At 39.3% G+C, this 21449-nt stretch overlaps 1 protein-coding gene across 1 annotated transcript in view; it reads right to left on the reverse strand.

Annotated features, from left to right (window-relative positions):
- DOCK10 (dedicator of cytokinesis 10) overlaps positions 1-21449 on the reverse strand; it is a 287983-nt gene that overhangs the window by 138451 nt on the left and 128083 nt on the right. Inside the window, 1 exon segment of the mRNA XM_017850274.1 lies at positions 15541-15630. Within this exon segment, the coding sequence (XP_017705763.1) occupies positions 15541-15630 (90 nt within the window).

Consider the following 21449-nt stretch of genomic DNA (forward strand, 5'->3'; position numbering starts at 1 on the left):
CAATATTTATTTGTTAAATCAATGATCATCTATATCATTTTTTTCTGGAAATGACTAAAAATGATACTTTGAAAGTTCCAAAATCTAAATACTTTAAAATGAGTGGGCTATTATAAAGAACACCCTGAGGTGCTGAAAAGAACATATTTCATTATTCTCCTTGTTCCTCTGCTTCAGAGAATCATTAGAATCAATTCAAATCATGTTATACACTTCAAATAGCAATTTGGGTTTGGCAGTGCAATTTGTTCATCTCGTAAAAGGTTGATTATTGAATTCTGGCTACATAGTAATAAGCAGGTAACAGATGGTTTTTTAAGATGCAAAATTATTTTTCTTTCTGGCTATAGAGGTTTATTTAATTACCTGACTAGTTTCTTGCTAGAAAGATTAATGCAAGCATAAACGGTGTTCATTTTGGCCCTTAGTCACCACTGGAAACAATTCTGTATTTGTAAAATGATGGTGGCAATTTTAGTATTCATGTCATTCTTTATAAAGTTGAGAAGTAATTGTGCCTATTATATAAATGTTGAAAATGAAGCATCATGAAATTAAGTGAGTTTAGGCAAATTATGCACTGCAAGAGTGGCCAGATAATTTATTGTTCACACTGAGATATTTCAGAGTGAAAGGAGGCACTATTAGCAAGGTTGAGCCTTAGAACATGAGACTACTCCTGCAAACCAGGATGTGTGGTCACCCAATACATTGACATTTAGTGTAAAAGAGAAAAGGCACTGAAAACATTTTTTTTTTTTTTTGGGTCTTCAACTAGATCACACTATGTGTTCTTTTAAAGCATAATAATTAGTTTCTGCAGTATACAAACCAGTTGAAAAGTTAATAATATTTAAAAACTTGGTTGGATGCGGTGGCTCACACCTGTAGTCCCAGCACTTTGGGAGGCTGAGGCAGGTGGATCACGAAGTCAGGAGATCGAGACCATCCTGGCTAACATGGTGAAAACCCGTCTCTATTAAAAATACAAAAAATTAGCCGGGGTGGTGGCGGGCACCTGTAGTCCCAGCTACTCGGGAGGCTGAGGAAGAAGAATGGCGTGAACCCAGGAGGCGGAGCTCGCAGTGAGCCGAGATCGCGATACTGCACATAGCCTGGGTAACAGAGCGAGACTCCGTCTCAAAAACAAACAAAGAAGCAAAAAACAAACAAAAAACCCACTATACCACACTCTTGAGGGAGAAGTACAAATAATGAATTTGGGCAAAATAAATAATGTAACTATGTCTCAGTTTCAGAAATCATGGCACGATCTAATTTAATAGATCTAATTTAATTGATTCTGGTTTTTAAAAAATACTACTTGATATGAGGTAGTGTTACTATGTATATAAGCATGCATGCCCGTTTGTAAAATATAATGTCATATCAAGAGCCAATCCGGGGAAAATCATTTTAAGACGATTTTGTTGCTTTGAACTACAGTAGCCTAAATTTTCATTGAGTATCTTTATTCATGGTAAACCGAAAGTGAACCAAAATATTTGGTTTCTCTTTTCAAAATGTGCTGTGTTAAGGCAGTTGAAGAAATTATAGAAGTAGACTTTTTGACCTGGGAACATGCACTCTAATTTCCCAGCTAGATCTCACAAGTCATTTGTCAGGACATGAATGATAGACGGTACTAAAGCACCTTGCTACTATTACGATCCAATGATTGCTCTCATGTAAGACATAGAAACCGGGTCATTTTTCAGTGCAATTGAAATTTTAGGTTCAACCTTAAAAATGGGTTCTTTTTTATTCTTAGCCTCCAACGCCTCTGACTTCTACATCTGTGTTTTACTCACTTACTGCCACACATTTTTGGGGGATTTTTATTGTGGAGAAGAGAAAGCCAATTTAGAATTGGGGCAGGTTTTCATATTTGGAAACAAGACTATTGTTGTAGAAATTTTAGTGAATAGAAGATAAGCTTCTTCAGAGTTCTTAATGTGAAACACGTAACCATTTTGTTTTATTTTTCAACAGTTTGTTTTTCCAGATATATTTTATCCTAAGTTCAGTTAGTAATCCATGCACTTGAATTTATCTTAATCATTTTTTGTGTATTTATGACCTTTAGTGTTATATATTTAGTGTAAAAAAATTGGGGTGCTCCATTTTGTTTTGGCTATGATAGGAATACAGTCACTACATATGAACACAACTAAGCCAAATGTAAGACAAGAGATTTTGATATCTTAATTTTCCATTACATTTTAAAGTCATAAAATAAACATGGCTTTTAAATTTATTTTGTAAAAGTACACACAAAATAAAAGTTCCTTAACTTCCAACAAGATCTTCATCAGCAAGACCTTCATTAGTGAACGAAGAGCCTTATTTTCAAAAAATAAAATCCAAAACACCCAAAACAAAACCAAAACAAAATAAAACATACACACAAATATTTTATCTGCATTAATTTTATTGAGAAAGAATGTAACTTTTGTAAAAATCTGAAGCAATGTTTGTGGTTTCATTTGTTTCTTAATATGCTCTAGAAATTTAAATTGTTCATATACCCCTGAGGTCACAGCATAGGAGTTAGTTCTAGGATGAGAAATTCCATGCTAACTGTGCTCTGGTCTAAAGTTAATGAATGCATTGAAGCCATTCATTTGCTGCCCAATGTTTCAGGATCAGAAAACAGCCTTCATTTTTACTTAATTTATTTATACATGCAACCCACTCTCCCAAATCAACTAGTAAGAGACATTCTTAGATATGGGCAAGTGTGAGTGCACATTATTCTACACATGGAAATTCAAAGATTAGTATAACGTATACTAAACAAATGTATTTTGGTCAAAAGTGGTTTCTTTGTCAACTTACATAATATGTGGTCTAAAATTAAACACAAAGCATATAGAATTGTTTTAACTGCAAAAGTACAAAAAGAAATTCCCCATGTTTTCTTGAGACAAGATAAATTTCATTCTAGTTAGATGTATTTCTTTCAGTTAAAATGAGCAGCATGAAGTATTTTAAATTGTAGCCAACTCCCCTCCTCTGTAATTTTCTTCACTATGTTTAGGACTTAAGTTGTTTAATATCTCTTGAAGTCGCATGATGTGGCTTCTATCTTGAATATTCATAATTTTCTCTTGAATTAATTAAATGCCACTTGTCTGAGTCCAAATATGCAAGGGAAGAAGAGGAAGAGAAAGAGATTTCATTTTCAATATTATCCTCATCGGATCTTATTGTTTTTCATGTTTACAGAATTTTGCTCTGCAATACATTAAGTAGTATTTTGGTACACAATTTAAAGATCAATAGATGGCCTATGGAACTATTTTTAACTTTGGTATGCTTTGGGCACTCTGCCTGAAGAATTCTAATATTTTTATTGGGTTTACTCCTGAAGTGGGTTTATGCTTTGCAAGTAAAGGGACAACAATATACGAATACCTTGCTTGATATTCGTATCTCCACTCTTCAGAGTTTAACCCACTGTAATCAGGGTGTGCTCCCAGCTTCTGAAACTGCTCTGCTAAAGACCACCAATGATCCTGAATTGCCAAATCCAGTGAGCCCCCATCTTGATTCTTCTTTGGCATTTTATGCCATTAATGCACTTTCTCTCGCTATTGACCCTTCTTCCTTAATTCTGAGATATCAATGTCTCCTTGTTCCCTGCTTTCCTCTCTGCCCACTCCTTCTCCATTCCTTACACAGGGTCCTCTTTGCCTGCCCCTTAGTGAGACTGTGGCTCAGGGACCTGCCTTCTCAGCTGCAGTCCAGTTCTCTGGTTTTCATGGGCATACTCTTCCAGGTTTAAAGCTTCAGTTTTCAAATCTAGAGTAACTGCCCACACTTTCCTGTGCTCCAGACCTAGATATTTATCGTCTTCTTGGATGTCTCTCTCTGCATGTTGGCAAATGAGGTTATCTTCCTTGCTTCATTCTTCCAGCAATCTTCACTCTCTTCTGGGCACCTTATTTAAATTAACGGCACAACCATCTAGGTAATAGCCCAAGCCATAATTATGGGAGTCATCATAAACACATTCCTCTTCTTTACTTTATTTTCAGTCCCCAACTCCTGTCAATTCTATCTCCTTAATAGGTCTTTACTGGTACCATAATCGCATAGCCATACAGCTCTTTGTAATCATGCACCTGGACTATTAAAACAAACAGTCTCCTATCTGTCCAACTTTTCTTCAATCTTACTCCTTCCCAAGCCAACCAATTCATACTGTGGTATGCTTTTAGATGTTTCATCTGCCATGCAAACCTGTCCTTGTTTATCTTTTTTTTTTGAGATGGACTCTTGCTCTGTCTCACAGGTTGAAGTGCAGTGGTGTGATCTCTGCTCACTGCAACCTCCGCCTCTCGGGTTCATGCCCTTCTGTCTCAGCCTCCCAAGTAGCTGGGACTACAGGCACCCACCACCATGCCCGGCTACTTTATTTGTATTTTTAGTAGAGACGGGGTTTCACCGTGTTAGCCAGGATGGTCTCGATCTCCTGACCTCGTGATCCACGTGCCTCAGCCTCCCAAAGTGCTGGGATTACAGGCATGAGCTACCACGCCCGGCCTTGTTTATCTTAAAGTAGTACTCCAGGGGGTACTTGTCAGAGTGTATTGTAGAAATCTAATCAGAGGTCTGTTACTTCTTGCTTGACAGTATGCAGCCTGAGGGCAGGGACTGTGCTACATCCACGTAGTTTCATCTGTTTAGCCAGTGTTCAAGCCCATGTTGGATAATGAACCTTGTCTAATCTTTCATCCAATCGTTGATTCTCTTTATTACATACACTTTAGCTTTTGACACAATGTGATCTGTAGTAATAGTAAATCAGTGGGAGAGGAAATTTCTATGTAAATTTCATTCTTTGTAAAGATAATTTCACTCTTTGTAAAGATAATTAACTCCACCTAACTGAATTGCAATTAGCAGATTCTTATATACCTCGTTTATGCCACTGGATACACATTTGCCCCTAGGACAAGAGAAAGTCTAATCTGATAATTAGGTAGGGGAATGAAGGGAGAAATTTAAGGGCTAAAAGAGTATTACACTGACATTTATGATCATTGTTAATTACTTCAGACTTTGAGAGTAACATTATTTATACTTATAATTTGTTGTATGAGGGTAAGACCATAGAACAGCCATCACTGGGGCTTATGCGGAATTGTGTCTTAGAATTGCATGACCTCCCTGAACATAGGTAGACATTTTCGATGCTAACAATAAGAATTAAGAATAGAGGTTTGGCCGTGAAAAGAAACGACTAATTTATCTGATCTCCTGGAGGGTTTAATATTTTGTTTTTCTTCATTAGAATCAGCCTGAATGAAATGCACACCCAGGTTCACCTAATTGTTGATTCTATTTTACTCGAACTACCTTGTGCCTCTAGTTTCTGCTGATCTCCTTGGATCACATTCACATTAGCATTTCTCAAAGGTGTTTCTTAAAGATACTTGGAGAAAAATGGACAGAATTTCTGCATGGTCAAATATATTTTAGAAATGTTTCATTTCATATCCCCTTCTAAGACAGTTTTGATGGATATTAGCTAATTAAAGACTCTGAATATGTGTATGTGTGTGTGTGTGTGTGTGTGTGTTTCTGTGTGTGTGAGACACTTAGGAACAGACCTAGCCTTTTGCAGAACATTCTATATTTACATAATGTTGGCTTCTGCCCTGATTTAAATGAGGTGTGTGTGTGTGTGTGAATTTTTTATGGACAGCTAGAGATTTCAACAACATTTACTGAATGTTGTCTGTAAATGGACAGAATTTCGACAAGGTCAAAAACATTCTAGAAATGTTTCATTTCATATCCCCTGCTAAGACAGTCTTGATGGATATTAGCTAATTAAAGACTCTGAATGTGTGTGTGTGTGTGTGTGTTTCTGTGTGTGTGAGACACTTAGGAACAGACCTAGCCTTTTACAGAACATTCTATACCTACATAATGTTGGCTTCTGCCCTGATTTAAATGAGGTGTGTGTGTGTATGTGTGTGTGAATTTTTTATGGACAGGTAGAGATTTCGACAACATTTACTTCGCCTTAAATCATATTTGTATTTACCATTTAGTCTCGGGTCCTGTTTTCATTTTTGTTTTTTCCTTTCCAGAATTCATTTCTGGTTTGCTTAAAATCTGAACTTTTCCTTGTTCTGGTAACCTAGTGTTATTTGGATGAAGACAGTACATAATCATCATCGTGTGTGTGTGTGTGTGTGTGTACATGTGTAGATGTGGTTGTAGAGATAAGTATTTGCTTTTATTCTTTTTTATTTTTCTACAAACAGAGTCTCACTCTGTTGCCCAGGCTGAAGCTCAGGGGCATACGCATGGCTCAATCACGCGGTCTCGAATTCCTGAGCTCAAGCCATCCTCCTGCATCAGCCTCCTGAGTAGTTGGGACTACAGGTGCACACCATCATGCCCAGCTAATTAAGTTTTTTTTTTTTTAGAGATGGGGTCTCACTATATGGCCCAGGCTGGTCTTGAACTCCTGAGATCAAGCAATCTTTTTGCCTTGGGTTCCCAAAGTGCTGGGATTACTGGTATGAGTCACTGCACCCAACCTGCTTCTGTTCTTTCAATGTTATCATACCGCCTAAGTCCCCAAGAGTTTTATGCCATGACCAAACTGAGACTTGGATTCTCAAATTCATTACTTTCTCCTCACTTCATCATGATTCTACTCCTGCAGCAGGGTTGGTTTCCAGAAATCAGAGAGGGCTTTGTTGTCAGAGTAACTTGCTACCTTAGGACTTTGTCAGTATTTCTCTCAGCCATTCAGCTGAAGTGGTCCCTAGACCTTTGTTCCTTCTTGAGCCACTGTATTATTCTCAGTTCTCTGCTCCCTCATCTCCTTTTGTTGAGAGAGACTGAACCAAGAGCTTAGTTTTAGTGTGCTGAGCTTTCTTCCGACTTTATATGATCCCTTTGTGTATATTAAAATAAAAACTTCGTTGTAGAAGTTTTGCTTAGGAAGTTTGCATCCTATTTCTAGATCCCTTTAATTGCCCCCCTATCCTCCTCAAACCCCTTGTGGGAGTAGTGCTTGTTTTATCACGGAAGTGTTTAGATATTTTTTATGGTTATGGATGCTCATTTTAAGCCACTTATGAGATTCAGATAAAGACAATGCTCTCCAGTAGTTGTTTTCCAAATGTTTTCATACTATTGCTATATTTATTTTCAGAATCACAGCATTGGGATTTTAATATCCCTAAAGATGGAAAACAGGCAGAAAGGTTAATAGTTTGCCAAAATGAAGGAAGGATACGTTCCCTTGTGAGGAGTGGAAATACCCTTATCCAGTCAGGCTAGTGAGCATGTAGTATAAAGGAACTTATCAAAGGACCAGAGACGAGAAAACGTGTAAGAACATGGAATATGATGTCAAAGACAGCAGAACCTTAATTCTGGCTCTGTGTGAACTTGGGCAAGTTTGTTATACATTCAGAGCCCATTTTCTAGGCTGTAAGATGAGGTAATAACACCTATTTCACAGAGTTCTCTAAAGTTTTCACATACACACAATGTATAAGCAAATATGTATGCAGCTAGAGCTTGATGTTAACATGCAGTGTTTTAAAAGATGTGAAATAAGCCTATGCTTTTGTGTGACGAATGTTTAATTTTACATTTAAGAGATAGGGAGGAGAATTAATAACAGATAAAACAGAAAAGGAAGAAGCTGTTCATTTTAGTGAACTCCCATTAAAATATGACGTCGTTCAAGATTTAAAAAAAAAGAATGCCTAATGCCTTTCAAAAGAAGCTGAGAACTGTCAAAGTAGAGAGCAGTGAGAGAAAACTCAGATCTTTTACTGAGCTGGATGTGTTGAAACTAGAGTCTTGCCAATCTGTTGTCTAGCAACCATGGTATTTGCCCTTGCCACCCCACAGGGAGCCGCAGGGCAATTTAGCACAGGGTGGACCAATAAGGTTGCTTAATACACTTGCGGTAGGTCAAGCAAGTGTTTCTACAAAGCTCTACAAACATCAATGAATTCATTTCACTGCCAGCATAATCTAGTTTCAAAAATCCAGCCAATGTTCCTGAAAGCGTGGTCCACTGACTGTATGCATCAGAGTCACCTGAGCAGAAACCACAGTGGGGCTGTGAGGGTGAAGACTGGGAGAAGTTTTCTTTCCAGAGGAACATAGCAATTTTATAGCAAAACACCCTATTGGCAGTTAGCATCGCAGTTAGGAGCCCAGGGGCAGGGCTGGTGGCATGTGTCCAGATGTTGGATCTGTCTATTCCTGGCTGTCTGATGCTGGCTGGGCAAGTTTCTTAATGTTTCTATGACATAGTTTCCTTGTTATTAAAAGATGATAATGATGATAATAAACATATGTTTGTAATTGCTACAAGTAAAGGGCTTAGAAGTGTATCTGGCACAAAGTAAGTAGTCAATAAAGGTTAGCTGCTCTTAGCAATTGGGGTTAAGAATTTTTGCAGCGTAATTCTCTGGGACTATTTCTCAGTCTTAGCCCAGCTCTTTGGTGACCTCTTTCTTTTTATCTGCTGTCTCCAGGCCTGACTATTCATGTTCCATTATCATCACGGGATACTTGTAAGTAGAGTTTGTCTTCTTCCCATCCTATAAAACACAGGTTTCACTTTATCTTTATCCTTAAAATCAAGGACTACTATGGGAGTTTTTGCAGGGTTTTCAGTACTAGTGACACAGAAAAATTAGCAGGGAATAAAATAGTTTTGTCCCAGGCTTCCTCCTTTATTTTATTTTCTATTTTAGATCCATACAGTTGAGAAAAAATATGATCAGAAGATTCGTTCATGTTGCCCAAGAGAGTCGAATGTTCTGTACTGAGCTTTGCAACATAAAAGTTTAGCAGGTATTTGGGATCTAGGGCGAAAGGCACTCTACTTGGTTTCTCCTTGGAGCAGTTCTTAGAGAAGTAAGATGCTGAGGTACAAGACAGAAAAGAAAGCTACAAGCAGTTGAAAAGGAATTAAGGTGGGAACAAAAGTGAAGGTGAGAAATTTCCCCCCAGGCGCAATAATCAAATAAAGGCAAATTTTGTGGTCAACTTTTCCTCAGCTGAAGGTGACATTCTCAGAGAACAGATAGATGAAAAGATCCATCTGGACATTTGAAGTTGTGAGGTAGAAGCTCTTGAAACACAAGCAACACTGAAGGCCTCTGGGAACCCTGGAATAGTCATTCGAAGTCTCTTGTGTTGTATGGATCCACTTATCTGCTTTTCATGCCATCTTTCCCCTGGAAAAGTAGCTACACTTGAAACCTTGGTTGGATCTAGAGATTGGGGGTGGAGGTTCTGAATGGTCCCAGAATTTAGAGTTCGGGATAATTGGCCCTATCTTGAAAGCATGCCTGGCAATAAAATGAGGCAGTGTTAATATGTGGGAGCTGAAGGAGGCTGGCAGCCAAATCCAAGACTCTGAAAGCCTTGGGTTCTAGAGACCCAGAGCCACGAGCTGGGAACACTTGTTCATGTGAGAGCAATTGGAAACTGCTGAAAACTGGAAATACACAAATGCCGTATACACACACCCCCAAAGAGGGCAAAAGGACCATGAAATGAAAAGTCCCTGAAATGATAGAAACATGTATAAATCTGTAGTAGTTGGATTAAAAATGACTGAGAATGGACTGTGTTTGCTGAATGTAATTGACTTCTATGACCGAAAGACAAGCCCAGCAGGTGGAATCCTAAAGCAAGACCCGCATGAGATTTTGAGTGCCCCACATGCCATTTTCATCAGCAAACTAAAACGATAATTACAAAGAAAGAATCTGAAGTAGTCTTTTAAGTAATTATCTAATGACTTGAAGAAATATGTTGGATTTTTAACTTTTGCAGACAAGTTTAGGCAACAGGCTTCAGTTGCTTCCAATTCTGGCAGCATTTAAAAATACAATTTTCTTTTTTTTTTTTTTGTTGAGATGGAGTTTTGCTCTTGTTGCCCAGGCTAGAGTGCAATGATGCGATCTCACATCACTGCAACCTCCGCCTCCCGGGTTCAAGTGATTCTCCTGCCTCAGCCCCCCAAGTAGCTGGGATTACAGGCATGCGCCACTACGCCCGGGTAATTTTGTGTTTTTAGTAGAGACGGGGTTTCACCATGTTGGTCAGGCTGGTCTCGAACTTCTGAGCTCAGGCGATCCACTCTCCTTGTCCTACCAAAGTGCTGGGATTACAGGTGTGAACCACCATGCCCAGCTCCCCCATCTCTACTAAAAATATATTCTAACTAATTTTTCCAAAATAGCTTTTAAATTACAAAATTTATGTGTAATATCACAACAAAAGAGAATTACATACGTTGAAAATCAATCTCTCCCCTCCCACTAGAGTCCTAAACTTGTGAGGTAGCCAATGTTATGAGTTTGATGTGTGCATTCTTTTATCCTTTTCCTAGCCTTATATAAACATATTTATGTATATATGTATAGGTTTTATATCTTTCATGATACCATACTACAATTCTGTGACTTGCTTTTTTCTCCTAACAATGTATTATGGGCATCAGGGCAGGCGTGGTGGTTCACACCTGTAATCCCAGCACTTTGGGAGGCTGAGGTGGGTGGATCGCTTGAGGGTGAGGAGTTTGAGAACAGTGTGGCCAACATGGTGAAACCCCATCTCTACTAAAAATACAAAAATTAGCCAGGCATGGTGGCAGGCACCTGCAACCCCAACTACTCAGCAGGCTAAGGCAGGAAAATTGCTTGAACCCCGGAGGCGGAGGATGCAATGAGCAGAGATCGCGCCACTGCACTCCAGCCTGGATGACAGAGGAAAGACTCCATCTCAGAAAAAAAAAAAAAAATCATGGGCGTCAAAACTAAGCTATTTAAATAGATATAATTTTTTATTTGTTTTATGTTATTACAAAATATAAATGTGAAAAAAATCTTAGCCTCACCCTTATTAATTGATAATTCAAAATTTCCAATGCGGCATACATGTCTGTTAATTAGATCTTTATTCCCAAGCGTGTTTTCATACTATGCGTTTGTATGTTGATATATGCTGCTTTAAAAATACTTGTGAATTACATTTCAAAAGTTACAGATGTGAGTGTTTCAAACATTGTGTGACAGTGTTTCTTTCACTGTATTGTTATCATTGCTAAATGCTGTTTGTCTTAAAATTTTTCTTCCCTAAAATTGTTCTTTTAATTTCTATTTCCGTGACTACTAGTGAGACTGAGCAACCTTGTATGCCTCTTAGCCATCTGCATTTCTTCTTTTAAACAGACTGCCCATCTCTTTTGCTCATATTTCCTAGGGTTATCTTTTTTTAAATTAATTTGCAGGATTTTGAATACTAGGAATGTATATATTTACATGTGAGTGTGTGTGAGTGAGTGTGTTCAGCAAAAAGATATAATGAGTTACAAATGATTTCTCTGATTAAATATTTTCTTTTGACTCTGTTTATGGTACCGTACATTCATCATATACAAATTTGAATGTTTTATTTGGTTAAATCTGTCAGTTTTCCCTAACTTCCCACTTAAAAATGTTTTCCTACATTTTATAACCTTTATTTTTATTTTGTTTGTTTGTTTGTTTGTTTATTTATTTATTTATTTATTTATTTATTTATTTAAGATGGAGTCTGGCTCTGTTGCCCAGGCTGGAGTGCGGTGGCATGATTTCAGCTCACTGCAAGCTCCGCCTCCCGGGTTCACACTATTCTCTGGCCTCCCCCTGCCAAGTAGTTGGGACTACAGGCGCCCGCCACCAAATCCAGCTAATTTTGGGGTTTTGTATTTTAGTGGAGATGGGGTTTCACCTTGTTAGCCAGATGGTCTCAATCTTCCGACCACGTGATTCGCCTGCCTCGGCCTCCCAAAGTGCTGGGATTATAAGCGTGAGCCACCGCACCTGGCCTATAACCTTTGCTTTTAAAACTTAGATTATTTTATTCATCTGGAATTTATTTTTGTATATAATATGAGATATGGACACAACTTTATTTTCTCCCAAAATGGATAGTTGAGCAGTGTTTGTTGAATTGTCCACTCTTCCCCAGAGACTTTGAAGTGCCCTCTTTACTGTTTCTTAAATAATATTATGCCCTTAAATTTGTTCTAGATTTTTTTTGTTTCACTTGTTTATTTGTTCATTCCAGAACACAGAAAAAGATGTAGAGTGCCCCAATTTATTTTTTAAAGCCAGCATCTCTCTAATACCAAAGTAAAAAAGAAAACTAGAGCCAAATTTCACTCATAATACCAACTCCAAAATTTGAAATAAAGTAAAAACAATTAGAAGGCAACAAGGTATTAAAGTAATAGTACAACTTGAAGTAGAAAGTTATACCAGAAATACAAGTAGGGATCCACAGGACAACAGCCCATTGATTTTATTACAGTGCTAACTAAAACAGAAAAGCTGTTGTATTAATAGGATGCATATGCTTGTGATAACAGGGCAGCCAGTCTTTATAAACACCCTGAAATTTCATAGAAAGACACCTTTTAAAATACAATAAAGAAATGCCAGAAACGAACATAAAACACCGTCTTTGATAAAGGGTGAAAGATACTAAGCTCTCCCCCTAAATTCAAGAATGAGACATACTGCCTGGTATTAGCATTATTATTCAATATTGTTTTAGGGATATAAAATAATAGAGTAAGATAAAAATCAAAGAAACAATCTACTTATTAGAAAAGAAGAAAATTTTAATTGTTTACACCTATACACCTAAGAAATTAAATACGAACTATTAGGATAAGAGCTAGTTATTTATATGAGGACATCAACAGCTTTTTAAAAATATCAGTAATTAAGAGTAAGAATTAATTCATTAAGTAATTAACAGTAAGAAAAATAAATGGAGTTTTAAAATTGCACTCATATTTGTGACAAAATTATAAGGACGTTAAAATAAATTTTATAACAAAGTTAAAGATCTTTATGAAGAAAATGCAATGTATTTCTGAAGAATGCACAAGACCTGGTTAAAGTTCCCTGTTAGGAAGTCAGTGTCATAAAAATGTCAAATCCTGCCTAAGTTAACATATTTATTGCAGGTTTCAATAAGTCTGATTGTCTGGTATAAAAATTATTTGCCAGCTTTTTTTTAAGAATAGTGACACCCTACCGTATGCTAAGACTTTCTCTAAGGCAACTCTAAACAAAATATTATCGTACTGATATCACACACTATTTTTATCAGTAAATGGGAAAACAGTATTCTCAGATATCCTGATGTTATCTGAGTCTGCATTTTTTCTTTTTTCCAGCTCCTTAAAAGGTATTGTAATGCAATGTGAACTTTGGGAAATACATACAAAATAATGGAATTGGGGAAAAAAGACCGATAAAACAATGATCTGAACTGAACAGTACAACAGAAAAATGTACAGTCATATTAATATTAATATGTACACTAATAAGGCTAGCTTATATAACATAAATGTGTTAAGAGCCGAGAAAAGATATTGCTATTGTATGTAGCTTTAATGAATTCCTTGGGACACACCGCTTTCTCAGGGTTCAAGACTGAACTTAGATTCCACTACTTTCAGTTTGACCTGTGCTGGGCTAAATTTTATCACCATATTTTCTATAAGGAAAGGATAAGCATCGTTTATTTATTCAGTAAACATCTGCTAAGTAGCTGCTATGCACTGGCTCAATTCCTGCTCTAAAGCCGCCTGGAGTCTGGTTAGAAGAAAAAGAAGCCGTTTTGTAGGCCTCTTATACACCAATAAAATGCAAGTCAATGCTATACCCAGAGATGTTCCATCAGTCCTTGATGTAGTTTGGCTATGTGTTCCCATCCAAATCTCACGTTGAAATGTAATCTCCAATGTTGAAGGTGTGGCCTGGTGGGAGGCGTTTGCATCATGGGGGTGGATCCCTCATGAAAGGCTTGTGCTATCCCCTTGGTGATACATGAGCCCTAGCTCTGAGTTCACATGAGATCTGGCCATTTGGCCGGACACAGTGGCTCACACCTTTAATCCCAGAACTTTGGGAGGCCAAGGCGGGCAGCTCACTTGAGGTCAGGAGTTTGAAACCAGCCTAGCCAACATGGTGAAACCCCATCTCTACTAAAAATACAAAAGTTAGCCGGGCGTGGCTGGGTGTGGTAGCTCATGCCTGTAATCCCAACACTTTGGGAGGCCAAGGCGGGCGGATCACGAGGTCAGGAGATAGAGACCATCCTGGCTAACATGGTGAAACCCTGTCTCTACTAAAAATAAAAAAAAAAAAAAAAAAAAAAAAAAAATTAGCCAGGTGTAGTGGTGTGTGCCTATAGTCCCAGGTACTCGGGAGGCTGAGGCAGGAGAATGGCATGAACCTGGGAGGTGGAGCTTGCAGTGAGCTGAGATCGTGCCACTGCACTCCAGACTGGGCGACAGAGCGAGACTCCATCAAAAAAAAAAAAAAAATAGCCAGGCATGGTGGTGGGCTCCTGTAATCCCAGCTACTCAGGAAGGTGCGGCAGGAGAATCGCTTGAACCCAGGAGGTGGAAGTTGCAGTGAGCTGAGATCATAACACTGTGCTCCAGCCTGGGTGACAAACCAAGACTCTGTCTCAAAAATCTAAATAAATAAATAGAAATAAAAAAATAAGTGTGTGGCACCGCCCGCTCCAGGCTTTCACTCCATGACATGCCTGCTCCCCCTTTGCCTTCAACCATGACAGTAAGCTTCCTGAGGCCTCCCTAGAAACCGAGCAGATGCCAGCACCATGCTTCCTGGACAGCCTGCAGAAACGTGAGCAAATTAAACCTCTTTCCTTTATAAATTACCCAGTATCAGGTATTTCTTTATAGCAATGCAATAATGGCCTAATATAGTCCCTTCAAGCTGTCTACAGGGTTTTACTGTTAACTAAAAAGAGATACATCTTCAAATAAGAACTCCATTATCCAAAATTCTCACGTAGTATGGTTGCTCCTAAAACTCAATCCACATAAATAAAATTAAATCAAATCTTTGTATTGGGAATACTTACATCTTTCTCGACTTGGGGGTTTTAAGTTAATTAAAAACAAACAAAAAGAAAATCTAAAACTTGAACAGTCACCAAATAATGTGAAATGATTAAGAGGAAGATGGAGAGTCATCTAACAAGTAATGAAGATTGAAAGACATCCATAGGGCCAGGCGCGGTGGCTCACGCCTGTAATCCCAGCACTTCAGGAAGCTGAGGTGGGTGGATCACGTAAGGTCAAGAGTTGGAGAGCAGCCTGGCCAACACGGTGAAACCCTGTCTCTACTGAAAATACAAAAATTAGCCAGGCGTGATGGCGTGTGCCTGTAGTCCCAGCTACTGCGGAGGCTGAGGCACAAGAATTGCTTGAACCCGGGAGGTGGAGGCTGCTGTGAGCAGAGGTGGTGCCACCACACTCCGAGCCTGGGTGACAGAGTGAGAACCCCCCCCCCACACACAAAAAAGACATCCACTAGTTAGAATATTTGGAATTATCTATTGAGAATGAGAGGAAGATAATAATAGTAAATTGCATTGAGAATCCCCTGGGAAAAAGCAAAAGCCTTATAAATAAAGCACTGGAAGCATCACATTTACCTCCTTCACCAGTAAATTTTCTGCCTTGTGCTCTGCATCTTCAGGTACTGTTGAGTACAACGTGCGGATATCCCAGGAAACTGTGGCTGCCTGAAATGAACAATGAAAAGAAATTAAGTCTTCCAGCTCAGAAGTGTTGAGCAGACCAGCACACTGAAAACACAAAAGGGAAGTCTTTTAGATCTTAGTATTTAAAGTTATTTAAAGCTAACAGAAGACAGAGATACTTCTGTAGTTCTTCCCAATTTAATCTCTAGAAGAGAAGATGCAGACATTTATTTGATTACCAGTACTAGTATTTTTACAACAGTGACTGTTTTATTAGTGCAGCTCATAGTTTTAAGCTGTTTCCCCCTTTGCAGAAAACAAAATTTTAGGCATCTGTATGTTTCCAATTTAGCTTATTTGTATTGGAATCTTTTTTTTTTTTTTTTTTTGAGACGGAGTCTTGCTCTGTCGCCCAGGCTGGAGTGCAACGATGTGATCTCAGCTCACTGCAACCTCTGCCTCCCATGTTCGAGCGATTCTCCTATTGCAGCCTCCCTAGTAGCTGGGATTACAGGTGCCCACAACCACCCCCAGCTAATATTTGTATGTTTTCGTAGAGAGGAGGTTTCACCATGTTGGCCAGGCTGGTCCTGAACTCCTGACCTCAGGTAATCCATCTGCCTCGGCCTCCCAAAGTGGAATCTTTTTTATTATTGCTGCTAAGGCTAAAATAAATTTGAAATGAAGAAGAAAACTTACAAAATCAGCATTATTTGAATAATATTGTAAATAATCTCAAATATCAAAGGATAAACACAGTCCCTTTTAGAAGCTAACTGTGCTTGTGTGCGTGTGCCTGTGCATGTGCACATACAGTCGTAGTTAGGGGTGGGAAGGAAAAAGGAGTGTTCAGTAAATCTGAACCTTGAAAAGAGAGGTTGTGTTTTTTGGTGTCTTTATTTTGCTGAAATAAGCCAACTATTTTCAACTTCCATGCTAAATAAACAATATTCTTTTAAATGAATACATATTAATTATTATATAAAGTACTTCTTAAAACATCTAAAACAGAATTTCATAGGTTATTGCCTCTTATATGTCTTCAGCCCATGAAGCACAGAAGAATGAAATGCCCTAAAACAGCAAGTTTCCACTTCCAGTCATCTGCTTCCTTTAGTCTGTGCACCTCAGTAGTTATAGGGATGCCCAAGTGATGAGTCTGTGACATCCATGGTACCAACAGCTGAGATTTCATATATTGCACATCCCCCAAATCACAGCTGTTCATTTAAACTGCTCTGGATTAGCTGTTGGAACAGATAAGAATCTCCAAACCCATCCTCAGTATTGGAGGAGATGGGTAGGGAGGGGTCAAGGGAATTTTGTCTTCCGAGTTCACAGCCCTTGCTGGCAGCTCTGTCACCAAGGTCAGTGTCCTTCCCATCATTCCTTCTCTTCCAATCCTGGACTCTTATTTTCTCCAAATCTCTCCTTTCTTTACTCCTGATGTAAGCTCGGTTAATTGCACATTTTATTTTGTTCACTTATAACCTCAGTACTAGTTGGATACCTAAATGATTCTTTGTTGAATTTATTGACTGGGTGTATATGTTTGGTCCATAAGAGGATGAGAGTGTGTGGGAACATATATGAGTGTGTGTGGTGTGTGTGTGTGAGCATGTGTAATTGGGTGTGTGTGTCGGTGCAATGAGTGCGTGGAGTGTGTGTGTGCATGAGACTGTGCTGCATTTGAGTGCGTGTGTTTGTGCGGTGTGTGTGTTATGTGAACATGTGTGGTGAGTGTGTGGTGCAGTGTGGTGTATGTGCATGTGTAGTGTGAGAGTGTGTAGTGAGTGTGTGTGGTGAGTGTGTATGTGTATGTGGTATGAGTGTGTATGTGTGTGTGTGTATGTGTGGTGTGTGTACTTGTGGTGTATGTGGTGTGTATACGGTATATGTGTGTGGTTTGAGTCTGTGAGCATGTGCAATTGGGTGTAGTGTGTGTGTGCAATGAGTATGTGTGGAGTGTGTTAGTGTGTATACATGAGAGTGTGTTGTATTTGCATGTGTATGTGTGGTGTGAGTGTGGTAGTGTGTGTGTGGTGTGAGTGTATGTGTGGTGTGAGTGTGGGCGTGTGTGTTGTGTGTGTGTGTGGTGTATGTGTGGTGTGAATGTGTGTGGTGTGTGAGGTATGTGAAGGTGTGTAGTGTGTCTGCATGCGTGTGTGTATACACGTGAATGGGTGTGATGTGTCAGTGTGTATGTGTGGTGTGAATGTGTGTGGTGTGTGTGGTATGTGAATGTGTGTAGAGTGTCTGCATATGTGTCTGTACACATGTGAATGGGTGTGATATGTCAAGAGTGTGTGTGGTGTATGTGTGGTGTGTGTGTGGTGTGTCTGTATGTGTGATGTGAATGTGTGTGGTGTGTGTGGTATGTGAATGTGTGTGGAGTGTGTCTGCATGTGTATGTGTGTACACATGTGAATTGGTGTGATGTGTCAGTGTGTGCGGTATGAGTGTGTATGTGTGGTGTGAATGTGTGTGGTATGTGAATCTGTGTAGTGTGTCTGCATGTGTATGTGTGTACACATGTGAATGGGGATGATGTGTGAGTGTGTGTATGTGTGGTGTGTATGTGCGGTATGAGTGTGTGGTGTGTATGTGTGGTGTGAATGTGTGTGGTGTGTGGTATGTGAATCTGTGTAGAGTGTGTCTGCATGTGTATGTGTGTACACATGTGAATGGGGGTGATGGGTCAGTGTGTGTGGTGTGTGTGTATGTGTGGTGTGAATGTGTGTGGTGAGTGTTGTGGTGTGTGTGGAGTGTGCATGTGTCTGTACACGTGTGAACGGGTGTGATGTGTTGGTGTGAGTTTCTGTGCATGTGCACATGCATGTCGGGAAGCACAGGGTTTGTATCCTATGAAAAAGGAAGAACATCATGTAGATTTAACAAGATCAGAAGATGAAAAATAATGAGAAAACTAGGATCTAGATACATCACTGGTGAAAACGAATGCTCGCCCTAAAGCACAGCTGCGGACTGAGCTCCCTGGGCCACTGCACTTGCTCCAGGATTTGACTGCAGCTGTATGAACAGAGCTCGGAAGAGCTGTGGCTACCAGTTCAAACCAGGTATAGGTGCAAGGAGCAAGCATAGTGCCACAGATGGAACAGGGAGCAGTTGCTTTGCATGAAAAGTAAGATAGAGTCAATGTGGATCTTATTAATTACATTTACATTTTACTTTGTTGTTTTTGTTGCTGTTGAGACAGGGTCTCATTCTGTTGGCCAGGTTGCAGTGCAGTGGTACAATCACAGCTCACTGCAGCCTCGACATCCGGGGCTCAAGTGATCGCGCTCCCCAGTAGCTGAGACTACAGGTGCGCACCACTATGCCTGGCTAATTTTCACTTTTTTGTTTTTTGTTTGTAGAGACGGGGTCTCACCATGTTGCCCAGGATGGTCTCCAGCTCCTGGACTGCCCAGGATCTGCCTGTCTCAGCTTCCCAAAATGCTGGGATTACAGGCATGAGCCACTGCGCCTGGCCTACATTTGACATTTTTAATTCCTTTAGAGTTCCTTTCTTCAAGTTGCTTATTTTATGCTGTTCACTCTGTTAGAAGATAAACAGTAAATAAACTATATTGAAGTTTTGGAGTAGAATATTAAGAACCATGCCTAAATTGAGCTTTGGGGATTATTGCTGAGTTTAAATTATCTGAGATGCCTTTGTTTCCTATTTGGATGGATAATTTACAAATACATGGTGTTACTTGCTTGGTTTCTAGGGAATATTACATATTATAATATACTGGGAACATTAGACATTTTTCTCTCTAATTCAAAAAAAATTCTATATTATGGCCATTATTAATAATTTTTTATACAAAAATGCAAGATAGTCCTCTTTTCATTTTCCACTAGAGTCTCCATTGCTTTCTTGACTTTTTAAAAAATACTTTGTCTGATGGAGAGTAGAGTTACATGGCTCAAAATTAAGCTTATAATTAAGTAAAACGTAAATAATAAGATCTGAATTGGCTTCATCATACTTTGCATGTGACAAATCCACTCCCTGTTCCATCTATGTAGTAAACTCACTGTCCCACTATGATCACTGCTCTGTGACATAATAAAATACAGTGGGCCAGGCACAGTGGCTCACGCCTGTCATCCCAGCCCTTTGAGAGGCTGAGGTGGGCAGATCAACTGAGGTCAAGAGTTCCAGACCAGCCTGGCCAACATGGCAAAACACCGTCTCTATAAATATATATATATACACACACACACACATACACATACATATATATACACACACACACACATGCAAAATAGCTGGGTGTGGTGGCGGGCACCTGTAATCCCAGCTACTTGGGAGTCTGAGTCAGGAGAATCACTCGAACCTGGGAGGCGGAGGTAGCAAAGAGCCAAGATCGTGCACTACAGCCAAGGCATCAACAGCAAAACTCTGTTTCAATAAATAATAATAATAACATGAACACTTAGCTGATTTAAGAAGCTTTATGTTTGTTTGTTTTATTGGTAAATTTCTGGAATGTAGGCTTGGGTTCCCCGTAGCAGTAATCACATGGCTACTAGATTAGTAATGTCCTATAGTTAGATAGGTCCCCAAATACTAAGGGAATGTTCACATCCAATTTATGAGACTGCGAATTCATTCAGGTCGGGTTACAAAAATTGCTTAATCATGTGTACAATGCCTAGAGAGCTCTTGTTATAAAATGATGTTGACTTTTTACTAAATAAGACAACGGGCTGAATCATGCTCTTGGAACCATGTGGTAAATCTAAAACATGATTTTACAATATGTGCAGTTATTGCACATCTAATGTCTTGTGCAGGTTACACAAGGTATAGGAAAGGGAATGCATGTATAATGCATGTCCATAATGTGCTATTGATTTTAGTTGTATTTTATAATAATACTGGAGTAGTTGTCTGAAAAAGTGCAAGGACAGTCAGGCGCAGTGGCTCATGCTTATAATCCCAGCACTTTGCGAGGCTGAGGCAGGCGGATCACCTGAGGTCGGGAGTTCGAGATCAGCCTGACCAACATGGAGAAACCCCGTCTCTACTAAAAAAAAATTAGCTGCGCATGGTGGCACATGCCTGCAATCCCAGCTACTCGAGAGGCTGAGGCAGGAGAATCGCTTGAACCCAGGAGGTAGAGGTTGCGGTGAGCCGAGCCGGCGCCACTGTACTCCAGCCTGGGCAGCAAGAGTGAAACTCCATCTAAAAAAAAAAAGTGCAAGGACTCCACAAGTTTCCACTTTAAAAACTGTGGCACTTCTCATTTTAGATCTCTTTAATGTGTCTCCACTGAAGCAAAAATGAATTGATCAAATAAGAAGAAAACTATAAACAATCGTATTTGGTAAGGATTTTAATATGGTTACAAAGAATTTTTTCTTTTCTGAGAATCAGATGCTTTCAGACCACTACAAATTGTCTTGACCACAAGAGACTTCCTGTTCTCTTTTATAAAACTCTGGTCAACAATTAGTGTAGCTCAATAGCATAAAACGGATCTGAAACTGCAGTGGAACTCAGCTGAGCTTCTCCTTTGGCGGTAGGATTTCATAAGGAGCCTATCTATTGTCCAGAGATCAGGCATTTGGAAATAAAAACTGTCCTGAAATGAGGCATGCAGGCCTGTGTTTATAGTTTCAGGTCCATGAGATTCAGACATCCTCCCTTGCAGCCTTGTCGCTTTCTGGTTCCTTGTAGCCTGCAGTGTATGGTCTTGGGGGTTTTGTAACAGCCACCAATCTGCTGGCTACACTGGCTACAGAAGACTTCATTCCAAGTACATCAGGACCATCTCTCAGTTGGCCAAAGGTCACTGGAAAAGTCTAAAAAAGGGCTGCTTATCCTATCTTGGGGCTGAGAAAAG

Source organism: Rhinopithecus bieti, unplaced genomic scaffold (assembly GCF_001698545.2).
Source record: "Rhinopithecus bieti isolate Rb0 unplaced genomic scaffold, ASM169854v2 scaffold_33374, whole genome shotgun sequence".
NCBI classification, from domain to species: Eukaryota; Metazoa; Chordata; class Mammalia; order Primates; family Cercopithecidae; genus Rhinopithecus; species Rhinopithecus bieti.